At 51.0% G+C, this 21770-nt stretch overlaps 10 protein-coding genes across 10 annotated transcripts; 6 read left to right on the top strand and 4 right to left on the bottom strand.

The window, feature by feature from the left end:
• Window positions 1-711: 711 nt before the first annotated feature.
• Window positions 712-2592, top strand: LOZ57_002758 (uncharacterized protein; the record flags this gene model as incomplete). Its single annotated transcript, XM_049251819.1, has 4 exons — window positions 712-1087; window positions 1169-1885; window positions 1955-2244; window positions 2299-2592. 4 exons carry the CDS (start codon window positions 712-714, stop codon window positions 2590-2592), a joined length of 1677 nt encoding a protein of 558 aa, XP_049109137.1.
• A 565-nt stretch (window positions 2593-3157) lies between these two features.
• LOZ57_002759 (uncharacterized protein) lies at window positions 3158-4251 on the top strand (the record flags this gene model as incomplete). The annotated part of the gene is made up of 2 exons (XM_049251820.1): window positions 3158-3207; window positions 3285-4251. 2 exons carry the CDS (start codon window positions 3158-3160, stop codon window positions 4249-4251), a joined length of 1017 nt encoding a protein of 338 aa, XP_049109138.1.
• Window positions 4252-5395: 1144 nt separating this feature from the next.
• LOZ57_002760 (uncharacterized protein) lies at window positions 5396-7456 on the top strand (the record flags this gene model as incomplete). The annotated part of the gene is made up of 4 exons (XM_049251821.1): window positions 5396-5740; window positions 5798-6420; window positions 6483-7194; window positions 7256-7456. The coding sequence occupies 4 exons, from the start codon at window positions 5396-5398 to the stop codon at window positions 7454-7456; spliced, it is 1881 nt and encodes a 626-aa protein (XP_049109139.1).
• Window positions 7457-8135: 679 nt separating this feature from the next.
• LOZ57_002761 (uncharacterized protein) lies at window positions 8136-9395 on the top strand (the record flags this gene model as incomplete). The annotated part of the gene is made up of 1 exon (XM_049251822.1): window positions 8136-9395. The coding sequence occupies one exon, from the start codon at window positions 8136-8138 to the stop codon at window positions 9393-9395; it is 1260 nt and encodes a 419-aa protein (XP_049109140.1).
• Window positions 9396-9898: 503 nt separating this feature from the next.
• LOZ57_002762 (uncharacterized protein) lies at window positions 9899-10958 on the top strand (the record flags this gene model as incomplete). The annotated part of the gene is made up of 2 exons (XM_049251823.1): window positions 9899-10351; window positions 10416-10958. The coding sequence occupies 2 exons, from the start codon at window positions 9899-9901 to the stop codon at window positions 10956-10958; spliced, it is 996 nt and encodes a 331-aa protein (XP_049109141.1).
• Window positions 10959-12046: 1088 nt separating this feature from the next.
• On the bottom strand, window positions 12047-13639 carry RMD1 (sporulation protein rmd1; the record flags this gene model as incomplete). The annotated part of the gene is made up of 1 exon (XM_049251824.1): window positions 12047-13639. One exon carries the CDS (start codon window positions 13637-13639, stop codon window positions 12047-12049), a length of 1593 nt encoding a protein of 530 aa, XP_049109142.1.
• Window positions 13640-14706: 1067 nt separating this feature from the next.
• LOZ57_002764 (uncharacterized protein) lies at window positions 14707-15889 on the bottom strand (the record flags this gene model as incomplete). Its single annotated transcript, XM_049251825.1, has 2 exons — window positions 14707-15274; window positions 15339-15889. The coding sequence occupies 2 exons, from the start codon at window positions 15887-15889 to the stop codon at window positions 14707-14709; spliced, it is 1119 nt and encodes a 372-aa protein (XP_049109143.1).
• Window positions 15890-16337: 448 nt separating this feature from the next.
• LOZ57_002765 (uncharacterized protein) lies at window positions 16338-17109 on the bottom strand (the record flags this gene model as incomplete). Its single annotated transcript, XM_049251826.1, has 2 exons — window positions 16338-16895; window positions 16954-17109. The coding sequence occupies 2 exons, from the start codon at window positions 17107-17109 to the stop codon at window positions 16338-16340; spliced, it is 714 nt and encodes a 237-aa protein (XP_049109144.1).
• Window positions 17110-17466: 357 nt separating this feature from the next.
• On the top strand, window positions 17467-18519 carry PRO3 (delta 1-pyrroline-5-carboxylate reductase; the record flags this gene model as incomplete). The annotated part of the gene is made up of 2 exons (XM_049251827.1): window positions 17467-17536; window positions 17594-18519. 2 exons carry the CDS (start codon window positions 17467-17469, stop codon window positions 18517-18519), a joined length of 996 nt encoding a protein of 331 aa, XP_049109145.1.
• A 261-nt stretch (window positions 18520-18780) lies between these two features.
• On the bottom strand, window positions 18781-21729 carry GEF2 (chloride channel; the record flags this gene model as incomplete). The annotated part of the gene is made up of 7 exons (XM_049251828.1): window positions 18781-20250; window positions 20306-20397; window positions 20450-20564; window positions 20626-20778; window positions 20831-20934; window positions 20992-21524; window positions 21581-21729. The coding sequence occupies 7 exons, from the start codon at window positions 21727-21729 to the stop codon at window positions 18781-18783; spliced, it is 2616 nt and encodes an 871-aa protein (XP_049109146.1).
• Window positions 21730-21770: the final 41 nt, after the last annotated feature.

The following is a 21770-nucleotide window of genomic DNA, read 5'->3' on the forward strand; positions in this document are numbered from 1 at the left end:
TACCTACTAAATTAGGTCACAGGATAAGTATCAGCCCAGTTCGTCAGCGCAGGGCATCTCGGAGGTGTTCCCTTTAAGCGGGGAAATGTGCTGGCGCGGGGCATGTAGCACCATTTATACCACGAGCAGAGCGGCATCGACCCTCGTCCGTGGAGAGGCCCGAATCGCGCGGGGCGATTGGCCACAGTCCTCCAAAGCACGCATGGCTTACCAGTGCTACAGCAGCGCGGTGGCAGCGGATGGCGGGTCCGGGCTTGCGACAACCCGGCAGCCAATCGGCGGGCAGACACCCCGGGCGCTCAGCGGTCTGCTAAAACACCTAAACGCGGTTAGGGCGGCCGGCGAGCTTGGTGGCCGTGCTTGTTGCCGTGCTTCTCCGCATCGCGGGCGAAAAAGGGCCCCCGCGCGGCAAACCCTTTCTCGTCTAACTAACTAACCAGTTCATTAGTTGACTATCTGTTGGCAGCCCACCGGCTTGCCCGCCACGCGATAACGATGCGGCTGACTAGTTAGTTAGTTAGTTAGTTAGCCAGCCGGTCAGCAGCCGCGGAACTGGTCTTGTTGCACGCCCGTCAGCCTGACCAGGCCGCGGCCTTACCCGGCTCGCTAGCACTTAACTACGGAGTACTCCGTACTTATATACGCCCATGCGCTCGTTCGATTTAAAATCTTGCCCGACAATCACTTTTGCCCACTCTGTCCCTGCGCACCATGGCAACTGTCCTGGAGAAGCTTGAGGTGTCGCATGAGGGCGGCTCGCTGCCGAACAGATGGATCAACAGCGACATCAAGCCCATCGAGGCCGACCGCCGCACCTGGTCCGTCTGGACCTTCACCAACTACTGGGTGCTCATCAACTCCAATATCTCCACCTACATGACTGGTAGCTCGCTCATCGGCCTGGGCTTGACCTGGTGGCAGGCAATCATTTCCATTGTCATTGGAAATCTGCTGGCCACCGTCTTCGTCGTCCTCAATTCCCTCCCCGGCGCCTACTACCATATTGGGTTTCCCGTCGTCAATCGCTATGTCTGGGGTTTGTACGGGAGTCAGTTTGTGATCTGGAACCGCATTCTGCTTTCTATTGGTGTGTGCTCGATCCTTCATCGTCTTTTCCCTTCCACATGACTCTGACAAGCTCTGTTTTCTAGTTTGGTAAGCTGCTAAGGCGCCTTCAATCGCCAATTACCTGACCTTCTCTCCCTTCTTCTTAGGTACGGATTCCAAGCCTATATTGGAGGCCAATGCGTGTATGTCTGTCTTTTCGCCATCTGGCCATCTCTCGAAACTCGCATACCCAACACCATGTCAGCATCTACCGGTATTACTACTGCTGAATTTGTGTCGTATATCGTCTTCATGGTCCTTTCGTTACCCGCCGTTTATATTCGACCACACAAGCTGCGAGTGTTTTTCAACGTGTCCTCGTCTATCATCCTCGTTTTCGAGTTCGTACTGCTGATCTGGGCTTTAGCCACCATGGGACCAGCAGGCTTCGGAAGCACTATCACCGACGAGGCCAAGATTCCTAAAGGAGAAATGGGTTGGACAGTGGTGTTCGGAATTATCAGCACTATCGGTGCTATCTCTGCCGGCATCCTCAATCAGAACGATTACGCCAGGTTCGCCCGCAAGCCGCGACACGCTATTATTGGCCAAGCAGTCAGCTTTCCAATTTGTGCCATTTTATGCTCGGTGATCGGGGTTCTTGTCACAGCTGCAACGCAGAATCGCTTTGGCGAGGCTCATTGGAATCTACCGAAACTGCTGCTGGCCGTTATAAAAAATGGCGGCTCGCGGTCCCGAGCAGCTGCATTCTTTGCTGGATTTGCTCTCATTGTATCCCAGATGGGTGTGAATGTCCCTGGAAACGCTCTTTCAGGAGGTTAGAATTCTCACCACTCGTCAGCACAATGACCTGTGTATCAGTTGGTAACGCTAATTTTTATATTAGGCTTCGATTTTGCCGCTACTTTCCCAAAATACATCAATATCCGCAGGGGAGCATATTTGACTGTTCTCTTGTCCATTGCATGCAACCCGTGGAAGCTCGTATCCACAGCAACGATTTTTCTCACCGTCATGAGTAGCTATGCTGTGTTCTTGGGGCCGATGACGGGCTTGATGATTTCATCATGGTTCGTGGTTAATCGGCGTAAGATCAAGGTTGAAGATCTATACACTGGAAGCCGTGATAGTATCTATTGGTGCACAATGGGTGTTGACTGGCGCGCCCTAATTGCTGTTTGTTAACCTTCCAGGGCATTTATGAAAATCAATATCTGACATTCCTTTTAGTGGCTCTGCGGCACTGTACCGTCTCTCCCGGGGTTTGTAGCGGAGGTTAATTCAAGTGTTACTGTACCAATAGGCTTAGTGCGCCTATACCAGATTTGCTTTTTGAGCGGGTTTGCAATCAGCGCGTTTGTCTATTGTGTCTTGCATTTCCTGGTCCCTGTGCAGGCAATCAAGCACTTTGTTGCAAATTCCCCTGCAGCCGACGATCTTATTCGGGAGTATCGCGAGGCATGCGATAGCGGGGCTGATTATAAAGGTGGAGTGATTCATGTCAGTGATACCAAAGTCGGTTAATTCTCGACAACTTTATATATATGTTAGTTACCTAGCTTCTCCGTACTTGGGCGGTATCCAGTTTTTGCTGATGGGTTGTGGAGTAACTACTCCGTAGTCAACCTTGTACTAATGATACAATATCTTCCTTCTGGCATCTATCGAATTCAGCCTTCTAGTATCTTTGCTCTATTATTAATCCTTGGAGTACCCGGTGAGTGTGGAAGGCGAGGTCGGGTCGGGCCAGGGCAGTCACATGACTGACTGGTATCGCGCCGGCTTGGAAATGAATCAGGGGTTCTCGTATTATTCGGTCATCCAAGAGACCTTTGGGGCCATCGGGCTTGTCCTGCCGCCGAATTCACAGCACCTCTGTCAATTAGTTTCTTTCTTCTGCCTTGTCGACTGCAATTTATCCCGGAGAGTTGCAGAGTACAATTCCAACATTATATTCAGCGGGTTCCGCCTGGGCGCCTAGTTAGTTAACTAGTTAACTACAGAGCGAGCTACATCTATATTTTTGACGAGAACCACGAAACAATGACCGTTGAGAGGAAACCGACAAATTGAGACAACAGCTTTGGAAATGGGGGACCTTATCACTTTGCTCGTTTTGAGCATTTTGATGGCCGCTGCGTGAGTATCTTTAGTTACCCCTCCAGTCCCTTCGTGAGCCTGCATATGGTTCTAATATCATGTTCCGGCGTATATAGCTCATTTCTTGTCGGCTCTCTTCCTTTGTCGTTTTCGCTTTCCGCCTCGCAACTCCGATTTATAACAACGCTTGGAATGGGTATCTTGGTTGGAACATCGTTGATTGTCATCATTCCCGAAGGTGTCGAGACTCTATACAGCTCTACGGGAGCCTCACATGGCCATGCCCATAAAAGGGAGGTCATATCTTATGCGAATGGCGCCCAGTGGAGCCATCATTCACTACCAGTGTTATTACCTCGTGCAGAGACAGGTGACGGACATAATGCGCCCGAAACACCACCAACTGTAAAAGCGCCACCGACCGCCATCGATGACGGAAAAAAAGGAGGGAACAAGCCGGGGCCAGGCCACACAGACCAGCATTCGTCGGACAAAAATGAAAAAAGCCACGAGAAAGAGCGTTCTCCCCATGCGTGGGTAGGCGTAGGGCTGATAAGTGGCTTTCTCTTAATGTACCTCGTGGATCAATTACCGCAATACCTTACTTCGTCATCCAACCAGCAAAACCGCCCGTATCACATATCCCTTGATGATTTAGGCTCTGGTATTGGGAGGGGAAATTCCCCATCCCAAACAGGAAGTGGGCTTTTTGATTTTGGAAATGGGGCAACGCAATCCCAGGGCTTTGCAACAACCGTGGGACTGGTGATCCATGCTGCCGCGGACGGAATTGCCCTTGGTGCATCGTCGTCGAACACCAGCCTGAGTTTCATTATTTTCATCGCGATCATGGTTCATAAGGCGCCGGCGTCTTTTGGACTGACCTCCGTGTTGTTGAAGCAAGGACTCTCTATTCGAGCGGCCAGAGGGCACCTGTTGGTGTTTAGTTTGGCCGCTCCGGTGGGGGCCATTCTGACCTGGCTTGTTGCCAATACAGTATTTGCTAGTCATGGAAGCGATGAACAGGCTACGCGATGGAGGACAGGTGTCTTGCTCCTCTTTTCTGCAGGCACATTCCTGTGAGTTTCACCGGGACGAAGGGGATGTTTTGGGCCTAATGGGCAGCGCTACTGACACGAATCTACGCCTAGGTACGTTGCGATGCATACAATGCAGGAAAACAACGCAGATGCGTCGAGACGAGAGTCGCCAGCGAGTGGGTACGGCGAGGGGAGGGAAACTCCTCCGCCGCATAAGTCCATGCGCGACCTCATGGCTTCAATCATCGGGATGATACTCCCCTTGTTTCTGCAAGTTGGGCACGCACATTGAAGGCAGCGTCTCGTGGATTCTGCATTGAAACACACCTGCTCCCAAAGCGGTCTAGGTGTCCGCAGGTGTTTCAGTCAGGGTACGGAATCGAACTTGGCTGGACGCAGCGGGATGAGACAGCGGAGGATTCGAGCAGAGCTGAGGGTGACGACGCAATCCAGAGCGTCTGCGGAAGATAAACCTCAGTGGGCGGGTGTTTGGTATGGAGTGATAATGTTTGTAGATCGATATCCCTCCGCTGGTACATAGCAATGATGCGTAGACATGTCTGTATGAACGTGCTGTTCCAAGTTTCGCCGCCCGCCGCGTGCCTTGGCTGTCCAGCCTCCGCGGCTAAGCTCGCGTGCATCGGGGTTGATGACTGCGTGCTGCTGTGCTTCGTCGGCCGGGCGTGTGCTCAGCGTGGCTGTTTGATGTTTTACGCCCAAACCCGCCCCTCGCATTGCTGCTCCCCAATAACAGCCGACTCTGCCACGCTTAAGCCAGCCCTGTTTGGCCCGAATTCTCCCTTTTTCCCACAAAAGCTCCCGTCGCGCGCCCTGTCCGCTAGCAGGCTCTGGCTTGCAGATCTCCGGGTCGACGAAGACGGGCTACGACGCAGCTGCCGCTCGTCACAAGGCTGATCGAGCCAGGAGGCGAAGAGAGATCCAGCTCCCTCCCCTCCTCCCTCGTCTTCTTCGTCCTCGTCTGCTTCTGTTGCTGTGAGCGAAATCAGAGACTGGATCGTCCAGCGCCCTCGTGAGGCCGAGTGCCGCCCGTCTTTCGCCTGGCTCACATGGCCTCTCAGCCGGGCCCGTCCGGTTCGGGCTATCAGCGCACGAACACCGCCACCGAGGACGGGCCTCTTCTCTCTCGTCTTTCGCAGTCCCCCGTCCTCAACCGACACTCGCCCGCCATGCGTTCGTCTTCCTCGTCTTCTGGCCGCTCGAAAACGCACTCGACGCCCGCGCTCCTCCACAACCTGCCTCTCTCCGCCCCAACATCCCCGCCCACCCCGGCTCCGAGCCCGACGCCGCACCAACGGGGCCCCAGCTGGCAGACTGGCTTGGATGATGATGATTTGTTCATACGAGACACTGCGTCTCAATTTAGCCTTCTGGGTCGGGTTGACAGGCAGAGGTTTTTGGCGGAGCTCTTGAATCTATGCGATAACCAGATCCTCGGCTTCGTCCATCAACTTGTGGGCCCAAAGCTGCGAAAGGATCCTTTTCAGTATCTGCCAAATGAACTGTGCTTCAGAGTAAGTCGTCCATGAGTACTTGGACTGAAGTGCGTGTGGCTAATCATGGCTCCGCAGGTTTTGTCATTCATCGATGACCCAAAGACACTTGCACGGGCATCACAAGTCTCGAGACGATGGCACGACCTCCTGAACGACGATTTAACATGGAAAGTCCTGTGTGATAAGCATTCCTATAGACGGTTATCAACATACGATCACCCATATGATACCGTGCCCCCAACGCCTTCGCTCCGCAGTTTTAACCCTAATTTCAATACCGACCTCCAACAGCTGCAGAGTGGGTTTGGTTCGATACCCGATGAACTAAGCAGCACTACATCCATTACAGCGTCATCAATCGGCAGAATGAGACCTCGAAGACGGCGCACCCGGGCGACCTCTTATCGATACCATTTCAAGCATCGGTATATGGTGGAGTCCGCGTGGAGGAAAGGCGGAAGGCTCAAGACGAAGTGCATTGCTCCAGACCATGGAGTAGTCACTAGCCTTCATCTAACGCCAAAATACATAGTTGTTGCGCTAGATAACGCAAAAATTCATGTTTTCAACCCCGAGGGTGAGCTTCAAAGAACCTTGCTTGGGCATGCCATGGGCGTCTGGGCAATGGTCCCGTGGGATGATTTATTGGTCAGTGGTGGCTGTGATAGGGATGTTCGTGTTTGGAACATGGCCACTGGGTAAGTGATACTTCATTTGCTGTCAGCGTGGCGTGGCCTTTGCTGATATGTACGGCCCTTAGTGAGAGCGTGCATGAACTTCGTGGCCATACGTCAACCGTACGGTGTCTAAAAATGTCGGATGAAAACACGGCTATTTCCGGCTCCCGGGACACCACAATACGAATATGGGACCTTGCCGCAGGGGTGTGTAAGCATGTTCTAATAGGCCATCAAGCGAGTGTAAGATGTTTGGAAATCCACGGTGATCTCATCGTGTCCGGAAGTTATGATACAACGGCTAGGGTGTGGAGCATATCAGAGGGGCGATACTTAAGATCACTTGCAGGCCATTTTAGTCAGATCTATGCCATCGCGTTTGATGGGACTCGAGTGGCTACTGGGAGCCTGGACACCAGTGTAAGAATCTGGGACGCGCATACCGGGCAGTGTCATGCCATACTACAGGGCCACACGTCCTTGGTCGGACAATTGCAGATGAGAGGGGATACACTTGTCACTGGTGGCTCCGATGGTTCTATTCGTGTCTGGTCGCTAGAGCATCTGGCACCAATTCACCGACTCGCTGCTCATGATAACAGCATCACAAGCTTGGAATTCGACGAAAATCGCATTGTCAGTGGAGGAAGTGATGGCCGGGTCAGGATTTGGGACCTCGCGACTGGCCAACTAGTCCGTGAACTTAGCCAACCCGCAGAAGCCGTCTGGCGTGTTGCGTTTGAGGAAGAGAAGGCAGTCATTATGGCCACCCGTAGTGGGCGAACAGTTCTAGAGGTGAGTATCGTCAGTCACGCCAGGTTCTTGATGTATTCGCCTAATCCTAAATACAACCTAGGTCTGGTCCTTTTCACCACCAGAAGAAGAAGACTGCGAGCGGCCTCTCTCCATGGCCTCAACCTCCACGATAGAACGCGGCTATTTTTCTTCTGCTAATTCTATAATTACTACTGTTGGTGCAGCCAGCAGCAACGCAGGCACCGCATCATCGATTCTTCAGGACTTAGAAATGCAAGACGTAACTAATGAAAGCGGTTGATACGCATAGCAAATGGCCTCCTCGGCAATTTAATTTTGTTATCCGTTTTTTCTCTTCCACGTTTCGTTTCCTAATATCGCGGCATTTTTGGAAACCAATGGGTTTAGCGGGCAAGCGGCGCCACATGTAGCGAGTCATTTCTTATATCGATATACCCCTTGTTTCTGTTGTTGGCAGTGGGGTGCCTGCTCTGTTCTGACGTATATAAAAGCTGGCAATAGCAACTGGTTCTGCATATTGTTAGCAGAGGTGTATTCATTCTTTGGCCAACCACTGATCCATGACAAGGTGATAATGAATTTGCAGAATTCCTCCTTGTTAAGGACTGCTAAATACTGCTCCGGGCGCGATGACCTCCTAGGAACTCAGAACAACAAGCTCAGGGCTGGCTTTGGGATCATGCCTGCTCCTCATGGACGCGCCTAGGGGATGGCTACTCACGCCACGGACAGCGACTGCCTCATAGCATGATCCTGGCTTCCGCGGCCCCAAAAACGTGGCTTGTTAGACCCCGAGTCTCCCCTGCACTGCCGGTAGTCAGTGACAAACGAATACAATATATATATTTCTCACTCCATCTCTGAGGTCGTGTGTGGGCGGGCGTAAACACCGGTTTGCGTCCCGATCTCGGGTGCTACATTTACCAGAGAATATCCCTTAATTGCTTGTATCTTCCAGAATGTCGGAGTCTATGGGGATGTTCGATAAGCTTCCTTGGATAGCGCAAGAAAGGATCTGGGAGCATTTATTCGCCGACGTTGCTACCATGGAGGCAGATCTGAGCATTCTCCGTGTCAGCAGAGGAGTATACAGGAATGTTGCCCCATTCCTGTATCAATGTGCAGACTTAGATTTTGATATTTTGCCGCAGCTCCTTTTCAGTCGATATCTGTGTTTGGTGACTTTTAAGCGCAATAGAATCCCATATGGGCACGAGCCCAAGGGCTTGATTTATGCGCCGGATGACGCGAGTTGCAGCTTCGGCGAATTTCCCTTTCACCTGGTTCGAAGTGTACAGGTGTCCGTCTTCGCCCCGATACGAGTCGACGGTGGCTCTCTATACTTGCTTTGGAATACCGTCCGGATGGTGGTGGATCTGCTGCGGGGTGCTGTTTGGATTAAAAAGCTGGCGGTCTGCTTCTATAACGCGGGAGACCAAAGTTGTTCCTGGGGAAAGTGGAGCGGCGACTGCGGCAGCAATTACGACTACAATATCGTGGCCCGGCTCTTTTGCAGTTTGAAGAACGTGGGAACCATCAGCGTAGAGCCCAGGTGCGGGGAGTTGATAGACATAGACTGGAAGGAGGTTTCGAGCGCAGTGCTAGTCGCCCAGTATAGGATGTGGGATATCCACGAGGAGTATTCTCTCAGCCGCCGGTTAGACTATGACTACCTGTGGATTCACCTGGAGCTATTTACATCGTTCCGGGGCGCGGCCTCCCGCAAAGTGCGGTCCCTGTGGCTTAGTGACTGGTACTATCCCGATCGCCGTGCGTCCAAGTTCGAAACCCGGGTGTCCCAGATCATGAAGCGGCACCCGGATGTCATCGCACAGCTGGATCCCCATCTGCGGAAAATACGCCGTATCCACCGGGCGATGGTGACGTTATATGCCCATGCAATGCAGACCGTACACAGGGTCAACCTTCAACCCCATCCGCGTCCCCCGAAGCCCCTGTCTGATTCCGACCGGCCTTGTGCAGACTGCGTGCTTGATACGGCCGTGTGGGGGGCTTGTTTCCCCGCCGGCGTTCCAGCCTGGAAATCCACGGAATATCAATCTACCCTATTACCTATTCTGGCCTCTTACGAGGAGGTCTTTAAGAGATGTTTTCACAGCCACTGCTTATTTTCCACTATATGCCCCATATTGCTCGATTGGGTTGCTATATTAGTGAGCACAGGGTACGCTGACGTCCAAGTTCTGGGAGTGCTGTGAAGACGACCTGATCTAGTCCGTAGTATGCATATCAATATTAATACTCTGTACTCCTTATAATCCTCCCTCTGCGGCTTTGTAGTGCTCCATGGGCAACGCTCACCGCCATCGGATTATTGTTATTCCATGATTACATAATCTTATCATCCCGGCAGAATGAAGCCACGCCCGTCGAGCTTCAGCGAGCCGCAAAGCCGCGAAAACTACCAACTTGGGAGCCCCCAGCGCGTGCAGAAGCCATTGCCAGACTGCCAGCGCACTACAGGCTGCCCGCGACACTTCTTTACTATCCTGTCCGTGAGATATCCTTTGCTGAGTCGCTCTCGGTCTCGAGGCATTCTTTGGCTCTTGGCCTCACTAGTATGTCGGCACTGATACTGACTTTGACCAGTCCCCGACCACAAATACCTAGCTAAGCCAAGGACGACGTCTTCCGTCATCAATATCTCAACATATTGCTTTTCTGTCCTGCCTACTACCAGGCATCACAATTATCCATAAGAATGGAGCCTGGCGAGCCCAATGTCCGACCCCAGGAACAGCCAGGCCCGTCGCTCCCCACCAACGCGCCCTCTCCTCCACCGAACCCACCGAGTATTGAGGCCGCCTACAAGCTCAAGTGCATTGAGCTGAAGAAACGGCTGCAGGAGGTTGAGGCTAATAATGATGCCATGCGCCTTAGAAACGAACGGGGCTGGCGCTACATCCAGAAAATGCGGCTTGAGTCTAGTATGCTACTCGAACGGCTGGGTCTTCTTACAGGAATGACGGATGAGAACGCAACGTTTCATGACATACGTACGCAGGCCATGAACATGATGCAGGAAAGCGGTGCTGCTCCTCCTGCTGAAGGTGCAGATGATGGGCCGTCAGAGCGTCCTTCCCGACGCGTTCCCGCCGAAGAAGATTATTTAGATGATGAGAGCGTTGGGAGCGCAGATGATAAACCTCCGACTGTATGAGAGTATCTACCCCGAATCTGTGGCTTAGCTGCTGATCCTTTTCTTTCTGGCGTGATAGCCCGATGAGCGCCCTGTTCGTAGTAAAAAGCATCGCAAGACCGACGATATTTTAAAGGATCAGAATGTGGGGGACAACAATGCCGACTCTGTTAGCTATACCCTTCCCAATCTCATGCCTGATCTTGCTCCACATACCCCTGCGACTGGATATTTCCAGACTGGACCCTCTTTTCAGCTCCCTTGCACCCCCGTTGCTCCCACCTCGGTTGCATCATCCGCGATGGACGTGCATAATCTCCCTGCAGGGGTTGCCGCATCATCTCTCCATCTGGTACCTGAGTCGCGCAGCAGCAGCCGCCATCATTTGGATGGTTTGACGTCTTCAGCCCTGGAGCAGCCACCTTGTCCTTTCGTCTCTGCATTTGACCACTTCACTAATCGGAACAGAAACAAAATAGCTAACGCCCTTTATCGTACTCGCGGGCCCTCAATAACCGACGAAGATGTACACCGAGCCCTTCTCGAACACTGGGAAGATATGGACCCGGAAGATAAACGGAAATATGGCGACCTTGTCACGTCGAAAAACCTGAAGAATTGAGATTCTCAGCTATCCTGGCTCTTGAACTACCTTCTTCCCGCACCGACATGTCCGCTACCCTTCCTTGTCCATGACCTACCTATCTCATCTACTCCTATTATATATTTATTTTTTTTATCTTTCCTGTCAATACCATGAGGCGTCTTGGAATCGGTCTGTGGTGGTATGAATTAGATCAATTGGCGAAACGGATATTGGTGTGGACTTTATTAATGGTACCTCTATATGGTTAATGAAGCTAATTGGTCTCTCTATCATGGCATCATATTCGTTGATTGAATTATTTTCAAATGTATTATCAACTTTTCGTTTCATGCCACCCCGCTGATGACCTCCACTCTAACACATGTGGCTCGGACGTCCCTCCCCTCCCCACAGCAGTTGAGACGCCTCCAAGAATATAGTATCCCAGCGACAGAAAACCTTGGTTTTGGAAGAAAAATAGGAAGAGTTTTCTATGGGCGATAGATATAGGGGAGGCTCAGCGTACCACTCTTTAAACGGAGAATGCTGCGATTATGTCCTGGGGTGCTTACATATTCTCAGTTTGAGGAGTTGAGGGTAGTCAGATTGGCAAACTATATCGAGTAGTTTGCTAAGAACAAGCTACTACCATATCTAGGGGTTTACAAGAAAAATATTATCGACTATGAGCGGCTTGCGTTACAAGGCGATGTCTCATGATTTTGAAGTTGTTGTATTGAAGTCGCTAACTTAATAATTCCAAAAACCCTCACCAGCTGAATAGCCGCAAGATTGTTCATCCCATGTCTATTAAAAAATCATATATAATAGAAATTTGCAACACAGAAACGTAGTGCGGGCTTAGTGATAAAGGGGGGGGGGAAGAAAAGGAAGGAGGAATTCCAGTGCATCTTAGCCAAATCCTCCCTAAAACATGCAGGGTGTTGTTTCGAGAGCCTTGAGTTTCCTAGGCTTACGATAATGACCTGTGTTTCAAGGCAAATTGCAGCATTCAGCTATCGTGGTTAGTCGACTCCAGCGTACAGGTCCACGATAATATTTATCCCCGCAATGAGAATCTCCGCAGCAATTAGAACGATAACTATAGGGGTTCCAAAATTCCATTAGTTGTGCCATGAATTTTTTGTTTTTGTTTTATTGCCTTCTAAAAACAGTGGGACAATCTTACCAATCCATTCCAGATATTCTCCATGTCGATGGCTCAATTGGTCCTTCAAGACCGCCAGCAAATCGGCAATGACATCCAGTCTCTCCGTCAACAACCCGACCCTCTGGTCCATCTCCAGATAACTCCTCATGGCCTGGTAAATGGGATCGAGTTGCGGTTCGGCCCACATCAGCTCCGGGCTATCAAGCACCGACCCTTGAAGATGGATATTTATTCGCAGGATAAACAATTCCCCGATCTGCATATTTATTTGTCGGCGAGTGAGGTTTACACTTCCAGTCTGAGCGATCTGCGCGGGCAGCGGAGCGGTCGAAGCGATGGTCTCAGAAACAAGGTCCTCAAAAAGCGAGGTCTTAACGGACTGAGAGAGGGCGTGGGAAATGGCGAGCTTCGTCATGTAACTTCGGGGGTCACGGAGCGATATGAAATCGTTGTATATGCGGGCCTGGTAGTCGCGTGTATAGTAAAAATTGAAGTTCTCGACCTGCATGTCTTCGGCGGAGAGAACGGAGTCCGCAAATTTGGATATTTCGTTCAGAAAACGAGTTTCTTGCGACGGAGTCATGCCCCATATTACGACGGTGCCATAATCGAAGAGGAAAACTTCGGGGGTGTGAATTGTTGTATTTAAATCCTGGGTGTCGTGGCCGAGGGAGCCAGAGGCGAGAGCTTTCGAGGATGATTGGGAATGGTCTTCATCGGGGAGTTCATGTTGCGGCTTGAGGCCGTTAGTATTCGCTCCTTGCATACTCAGCAATTGTTCGCGCTGTTCTTCCCGGTGGCCTTCGATTTCAAACTCGCTGTCGGAGAAACGCCGTGGTGCGGGCTCGGTGGATGTCCACGGGGGAGGGTGTATGGAGTTTTGTGGTATCTTAGATGGCTCTTGCGAAAAACTGCTTTTCGACTCAAACCCATAGTTATAGGGCGAATAGACGCATTCATCGAAAAGCTTTGGATTCGTCCCTCTGGAATGCACTCGCGATTTGAAGAATTTCATCACCCCTTCCAGCCTGTATGAGTTTGCCGTGCCGTAGGCCGTAACCCGCGGCAGTCGATCACGATCCGCCTTACCCAACCTAGCGGCATCTCTTCTTGCGGTGGGCTCCTTAATTCGTTTAATCTGCGAGTACACATCTCTTGGAATAGCTTCGTCGATCCACTCATCGTCTTCGCCGGTCACTGGGTTGGGCAAGAGCTTGAGCTTCTGGGTGTTCTTCGTCGTCCGTTGCGGGCCAATCTTCGGAGGTGGGCTCAGCACCAGCGGAGGTTCCTGGCTGTGTCTCCGACGGAGCTTGCTATTAAGGGCTGCGAGGACGGGCTGGCCAGAGCCGCTCTGCAGCGATGGTGTTGCAGAGTGCAGTGGTCTTAGGATATTTCCGCGAGCTGGTGTTGTTGTTGAACCGCCGACTCTGGGATCGGGGCCAAACGATACGGTTTTGGGGGGCCGTGGCTCGCCCTGCGACGAATATCGGAGGTCGGATTGCGCATGTTGCAGTAACGAGGAAGATTCAGAAGGGGTTGAAGCCATTATCGTCGCGAAGACTGCGACACAGCTGTGCTGGTGGAGATGAATGATGTAGTTCCAGCACTGACTAGGAAGCTTGCTAGCTCGAGAGTTTAAAACCACAAGGTGTTTTGGAACCACCAGGCTGACTCGGTTTTTGACTTCCTCTACGCAATAGTTACATATGATGCACGCTTTCGTCTCGCCCCCAGGCATCCTCCGATCCGCTGTCCGCTGCATCTCGCTGGCCCCTCTATTCGCTGGTTAAGTTGATGGAATATTGTTCACTACCTTGAGTCCTACACAAATACATACATATATGCCTACATGCAAGTCATAAACTTGATTTGGGCCAGAGGAAGGGGGTGTGTTGTTGCATCCCTGCATCTCAAAAACGTAAGACAAGCAAAACAGAACCCAAGGCCAATCCTAAGCATTCGCCCAAAGTTGGGCCAAGTCAATCTCACCAGAGTACAATTCCTATCAGTCTCCGGCAAGAACATATTGAGGCTATGTAACTATGCATTGGGGCATTTGGCAAAATTTTCTTCGCCGGTTAAAACCAAGGCCTGTGGTTGTGGGCCAATCACGCCACTGGGTGTTAATTCAGAGGCTAAATTGTCAGTATCTTTCCATTTCATATGCAAATTTTCCTTGGGGGAGGTCATAAGCACTCTAGGTCGGCTTTCCCCCGTTACGATCACTGGGTGTTGCGGGTTAGTAACAAATAGATTTTGTTGTCTCTTACGAGAAGGTGAGGGAATCTGGCATAAAATCGATTGACTCCATGATAAACTCGAAACGTTGGGAAAGCAGAGGCACCCAGTGCCTCGTGTTTTATCGCTGACGCGGCGCCTTGCGTGGGAAGTGGCTGATACTGACAAGGCTTTCGTGGCTACAGCATTCCCTAAGGAGGCCAAGTCGACTGATGAAGCGGAATACTCCATGAGGAAGTAAATAGACCAGTACACCGTGGGTCGAATTTCAAACTCTCTCCACACAAGGTGGCAGCAATGGCGAGACAGCTCCACAGAAAGGGTTTGATTCAAGGTAGTCAAAGGGTTACTGTTAGAGAATAAACCGGAAAATGCTCATTTTCGCAAGAACCCAGAGGTTCCCCCAGCGGTCCTTCTCAAGCCGTGGTGTAAAGCCACAGCGCCACTTCGATTGCCTGCAATCCAGTTTTCTCGAACAAGGCGACCCTTCTTTGACGCCTTTGGAGGAAGGGCATTGTGCAGGTTGTGATTGCTTGCAGGGTTCTGGGAATCTCCAAGGACTCGAATTGATGCTCCACCAACCTTGATGTCCTTTGGCGGTTTAGTCACCGTATCAAAAAACCTAATTTTATTCCCTGACGCCTTTGGCATTGCTGATTGCTCCTTGATGTCTCTTGGAGGGGTGGGAGGTCGGATAGATGGCTCCGCCAGTAATATCTCATCTGGGAGCAATCTGGGTAGCGAAAATAGAGGTGGTGATTCGGGCGCTTTGACCACTGAGCCTTGGAGTGTCGCTGAGCTTTCGGAGTGAACATCTCCTTGCTTTGGCCTATGTGGCAGTTTACTTGGGGTCTTGAACAATTCTGGAGTTGACTTGGGCTTCGCCTGCATCTTTAGTCTATTCTCGTGTTCCCGTCGTTTTTCTTTTTTGCTTTGTTCTTGCCTAAAGTTATAGAGTTAGCATAGAATTAATAGACGGAGAACAGACTCTGTGTTGTCTGGAATACCTTTGTTTTGCCTCCACTCGCTTTCGTTCGAACTCTTTTAACTTCTGAAGTTGGTTGGTGTTACTGATAGCTTCAGGGGCATCATCGTCGTCGCTTTCTCCATCCTCTTGATTCTGGGATTTCGGATGATCTTCCATGACAGCGGGCTCTGGCTCACGGTCAAGCTCCGGTTCTGGCTCTTGACTGCCAAAACGCACGTGAGCAGCCATTGATTTCGAGATAGCACTGGGGGAGGTAGCTCCTTTCTTTAACAAGGGCACAGAGGTAGTAAGTGAGGACTCTCGCGTTGCCGACCGGCTCTGGGATGATCTTATCTCTACTGCCTGCAGCACTTCATACCGTACTTTCGTTGATTCACTAGGTTGTGGGGTGCTAGCTTGAGAATCTGTCCCTTCACGGATCTGACCTCGCCGCCGCTTTGGCGTGGGCTCAAGTAGCACCTCCGTAGAGCGTAAAGTAGTCTTTCTTTTGCCATTGGTGACGGGGAAGCTACTCCGTGACGGAGAGTCGTCTGGCTGGGAAAGTATAGAGCGGCGTGTCGCGGTGACCATGGTGAGATTGTTGGTTTCTTGTTGGCTTTGTGGCGGATCTGGATTCGCAAACAAGAGACCTCGAGCAGCTGTCACCAGATGAGAAAACATAAGGAGAATAAGACACAACGCCTCGTACTATTTTATTTTCACTGCAAGCAAACAAGAAAATCGTTTGATATTTCCGCTGACCGCCTTTTCTGCCAACTTCTTAGTCAGCTTTTAGTTAACTACGGGCCGTTGTTGATCCGGATGAGTTTATTCGCGGCCTGAGAATTGAACCGTCGAGACAGTGGAAGATATATAACGAATAGAATAGCTGTGATTTGGAAATAGGGGATCTTGAATTGGACTACAAAGTTGGATGCCGGCTTGGCTTGCCCACCGTTTATGCCTGTAACAGACGACTCCAAAAAATTACATACAGAGAACGGACTAACAAATAACGCCTTTTGAAATGCATAGCGACTCAGCCAGCAACAAGGCCGGCGGCCTCTCCGGCTCTGCGCCTTTCGTCAGCTTCCTCAGCTGCTTGTAGATAATCATCCTCGTCAATGTCGCTGACATCCTCCCACATCATCTCAAACTCTTTGAGATCGCTGGGAGGAACCGCCCACATGTTCTCGCGTAGCCGCTTGTTGCGTTCCCGGTCCTCTTCAATGCGCTGCTCGATCTGCTTCTTGTCAACAGTAATCCCCCCCGGCCTCGTGATGTCGCCGTGGTCGCCGGCGTGTGCAGTTTCCTGGTCCAAGAGATGTGCCGCATAGCTTTCTCGTTCTCGAAGGCAGGCGTCTATCTCCGACACGGCGTCTGTCGAGAGGATTTCCTTTGACTGAAGGCCATTGAGAACCCGCCGAACATGCTTGACGTTCGCAGCACCGGACCCATCAGCGGGGGCGACAGCGTCGACTATTCGCAGGACGTCCCGTTGTATCAGCTGCACGAACTCTAGGTGGTTCTCCTTGGTGGCCACATCACACAGGTGCTCGATGAAATACACGATGTTGGCACGGATGTTCATGTTATTCTGGCAACCACAGACGTTAGCTGGGAAGACAATGCCAGCCGCAAACGGGGAGACGCACCTTTTCGAGCTGCTCCAGGATGCAGGAGTGGAGATCCTCGGCCATGTCGCGATGCTTGATGGCATAGTGGGCGGCCTTCTGCGACGACGTGAAGGAGGCGCTCATGTGCTGCAGCATCGAGGTGAAACGCATGCGCACCTCGAAAGGGTCGGCCATGGCGGCGGTCGCGGGCGATCACGAGAGGTTGCAGCAGTTCGGGCTCGGCCTGCTCATGCTGCAGGGCATGAACATTAGTGTCGCTGCGCGGGCCGCGTGTTTTGGCGGGCGGCAAACCCGTTGATTTAAGCTCCTGCAATCTCGCACTCACGCAACCGGCGATCCCTGCGCCGCGAAAAAGCAACTTCAGCCCTGCCCGCCCGGCCATAGTTACAGTACATATCTAGTCCGTCGACTGACCACTCCGTATAAATCCCGCTCCCTCCTGTGCCATCGTCCTCGTCCTCGCCTCGCCCGTTGCTCTCTCGACCACTGCGCAGAGCTGCACACACTCCCTGCGCCTTGCTTGGAGTCGCCATGTCTGCCGCTGCCAACGAGTTGGGCCTCGCGCCGAGATCGGGCGCCACTCTGACTGTTCTGGGATGCGGTGCGTACTCGCTGCTAACTACGTGACAGGCGTTTCGAGCACTGATTCTTGAACAAGGAACTCTTGGGGTTGCCATTCTTTCCGGCATCTTCGCGTCGCTGGCCGAAGCGAAAAAGGCCGACTCCCGCTTCCTCCCTGGATGCGGCACGGCGACGCCCCCTGAAGAAGTCGCCCCTCATCAGGTCCCCTCGCGCTTCATTGCGTGCGTGATTCGCCCTGAGTCCGCCCTGCGCATCCAAAAGACCCTCAAGCAGTACTCGCATCCCCTCACAATTCTCCAGAACGACAACCTCCGTGGCGCCCGTGAAGCCGAGGTTGTCATCCTTGCCTGCAAGCCCTTCATGCTCCAGGCCCTGCTGGGCGCCCCTGGAATGCGTGACGCTCTGAATGGAAAGCTACTCATCAGTATCCTGGCTGGAGTGACTGTCGAGCAAATCGAAGACACACTTTACGCTGACACCGATATTCCGCACGGCGATCGGTGTCGCATCGTGCGCGCCATGCCCAACACGGCCGCAATCGTGAGAGAATCAATGACTGTTATTGGCGAGAGCAACCCTCCCCTGCCTCCACACTGGGACATCTTGGTCAACTGGATATTTTCTCGCATTGGCCGGGTTGTGACCCTTCCCGCCTCGAAAATGGATGCCAGCACATCCGTTGCTGGGTCGGGCCCTGCCTTTGTGGCCCTGGTGCTCGAAGCATTGGCTGACGGGGGGGTTGCCATGGGTCTGCCCAGAGCCGAAGCACAAGCCATGGCGGCGCAAGTACTGCGTGGGACAGCTAGCATGGTTCAAAATGGAGACCATCCTGCGTTCATTAGAGAGAAAGTGAGCACGCCCGGCGGTTGTACCATTGGCGGCTTGATGGTACTCGAAGAGGCCGGCGTCAGGGGCCAAATCTCCAAGGCTGTCCGGGAGGCTACCTTCATTGCAAGCCAGCTGGGACAGTCGCAGTCGCAGAGTGCCAGCAGGACAAGGTAAACAGCTCAAACTGAGTTTGTTGTTTCAATGGCCGTTTTACTTGGATGTCATCTTCGATGAGTCTTTGTATGTAAGATACCCGTATGTATAGAGGAGGAAGGAGCAATTGTCTTTTTTTCTGGGTATTCATGGACTGGGATCACTATGTACACTCGTATCAATACTATCTGTTCGACTGAAAGCGCGAAAATCAAAATCAAAATCAACTCCGTTTAGCTGAACCCAAGAAATCATTTAATTTATGCACTGCATTAAAAGCTGCTATAGCGAAGGCCTCCTTTCAAGATGCCGGAGGAGATTGTCGTCTGAAGGGCTCAGTAACCCCTCTTCCTCTCCTATGTCGCCTTCTCTGAAAACACCATCTCCAAAGCCCTCATTTCGTCTATTCCTAGCCCCTTCAAGAATATACCAAATATCCTTTTTGGTTAAAAAGCCTTCTAAAACGCCTTTATTAACAAACAAAACATATCGTAGCCCGAGTCTTTGAAACATGTCTAAAACGATCTGAAACGTCGCACGGCTATTCATAGTAATGGGAGTTTGGTCCATCCAGGGTCGAAGATCAAGGGTTTCGAGTGGGTCGGCGAAGGGTTGGTGGGAGAAATATGCCTGGGTTTCAGGAGAGAGATTGCGTGAGTTCTGAGACCCGGGGGCCGTCAGAGCATAAGAAAGTTCGTTCCGGGAGATGTAGCCAAGCAGGACGGGACGGGACGTGTCAGACACAACAGGGAAGCCGCGATAAGATGTTGTCTGAAGGAGATTTGTGAGCGACTCGATAGTATGCCCCACAGCGGTAATAACCGTTAGATCATTGACATTGGTCATAGCCTGACTAACAGGGATATCTGGGGGAGGTGTATCATCTTTTTGATCTAGAAACGGGTAATCATTCAAATGGATCCACGTTTCGTAGATACCTCGCTTGCCGAATGAGTCGCCGCACCATTTGGATAACATGACTGCAATCATAATCGGAATCACATAATTGAGTGCACCTGTTAGTTCAAACATAATAACGACAATTGAGACTGTCATCCTGGTAGCACCTCCAAGTGCAGAAGCAGCCCCTATTATCGCATAGGTGCCAGGTGTGATGCATGGTACGTCTGGTTCGCAGTTTGCAAAAAGGACGAATGTTGGGTGTGCTTTTTGCCATACATCAAATACAATACCAACCGCTCGGCCATAAAGTGCTCCAATAGCCAGAGAAGGAAGAATTATGCCGGCTGGGATATCGAGACCGAAGGTGAGGGAGGCTAGGAAGAAACCAAGAACGGCGGCAGCGAGGAGAAGTCCCACAACTCCAAATGATGCAGCGCCAGTTTTGCACAAGCCAAATTGGTTATTCGGAATCTCTTTACATTCCGCAAAGAGGAAATAAACCAGTTCGGATAGCTGCACACGCATAAATATATTCGGAAAGTTGATAACTGCTGTCAATAAAGCAATTATTACAACCTCTAGAACGGGGAAAGAAACTTTTCGAGTCTTTCGCCATCGGGCAATTTTCGTGTTAAGTTTGATAAAGAGTCCTCCATAAAGACCCCCAATAATCCCAAGGAACATGAATGGAAAAATCTCAAAACGGTGAAAGCCCTGGGAATGTTTGACTTGGTAGAGAACTATCTTTCCAGTTCGGAAAGGATTGAGAGCATGGAGAGTCACGGCCGCAACCATTGCGCAGACAAAGCTCTGCCACATGGTTTTGTCGGGAAAGTAGTAAGATAGTTGCTAAGAAATGTTTAGTTGTAAAGCTCATCCATTAAGAAACTGTCGAAATTTTTACCTCTAAGCTGAACAAGACTCCACCAATAGGCGAGCCAAATGCCACAGAGATGCCAGCAGCGGCAGCAGCTGAAAGAACCTCTCTCTTTCTGGCTGCGACGCATTAGCAAAGAATTACATAGATAAGGATTTAGAGGGATAATACCTTCATTCAGATTTAAACTGCTCAGCGGCTTCATTATGATATTTGCACAGCAGCATGCAACGTGGACTAAAGGCCCCTCCTTTCCAAGCCACATTCCAGAGGCCACCGAAAGACACTAAGATATCTGTTAAAAATATACACAGGAGCCGCTGAAAACTGCAGTGCGGACCACATACTAGGCCAAGTGATTTTATCAATAGGGTCCAAACTCCCATAAAGCGCTTTATAACGAAGCCACCGAGTACGGTTTTAATCTCCGGAATCCCGCTATGCTTAGCATGAATTGCATAGGTTGTGACTAGGAAGCTTGCAAGGCCAGCAAATAAAAGCTTGAAAAAATTGTAAGCCTAGTTTGGGAGTCGTATTGTACGCCTGGCTTACAGAGTATAAAGTGAAAAAAATATAATCGACGACGTATCCTCCGGCTTTTGAACTCACGTGCAATGCCTTGTGCCATGGAATCCAATGGCGACACTGCGATAAATCTACGTAGAAATTAGTAAATATAACTATTCTCGTTCCCGCTAATGTTGGAAGCGAACCTTCATAGCCCCAGCAGCAGAAGCTTCTATTCAAGTAAAATCTTCCACCTTCGTCTCCACTTTGGCAGTAGCCAATCTTCATGTCACCGAGCCAATTGCTTACAATATCAATACAAGCAGCCAGGACCCCAACCACAATGCCAGTAGCAATCAAAACTAGCCAGACATGACTGGCATCTAAGAGTTGGCGGAGATGGCCTAGGACGCCTTTGCTACTGGCACGTAAATGTCGTATTCTCTGGCGCTCTTTCGTATATTCAAATATCCAATCAATTGCAGTAAGATTATCATATCCTAACCGCCTCCCTGGGCCTTCAACGTACCAATCGAGGGGCCCAGCCTTGGGATTCGCATCAGCGGCGTTCGGTCTTGAATCGGGTGGACTTGTAGAGATGTCACGAAAGGCTTCATTATTCGAAGTAAGACCAGGTGCTGGTCGAGGTTGCGACGAATTGCTTATAGAGGTATTCCAAGAGAACGGATTATAGCTACCAAAGCGACTGGGCGCTTTTTGCTTGCGTTTGAACGAGATGCTGAAAACTAGAGGTTAGATAAGTTACCCAGAACTCCGCCATTTGGGATAACTTACGATTCACTAAGGGGTTCTATAGGAACATCGGAAGATGATCTAGTCACATCTTCTGAGGAGCTGAAGCCCGACGGAGATGCGTCATTATTAGAAGCGAAATCCGGTTGGCGGTGTTGCCGATCGTTTGACCACAAGTTATTTATCGACATTGTCCAGAACGGACGGGGTTATGGCTATCAATACAGCTAGC

The sequence above is a fragment of the Ophidiomyces ophidiicola genome, assembly GCF_022830035.1.
Source record: "Ophidiomyces ophidiicola strain CBS 122913 chromosome Unknown scaffold_8, whole genome shotgun sequence".
NCBI lineage: Eukaryota > Fungi > Ascomycota > Eurotiomycetes > Onygenales > Onygenaceae > Ophidiomyces > Ophidiomyces ophidiicola.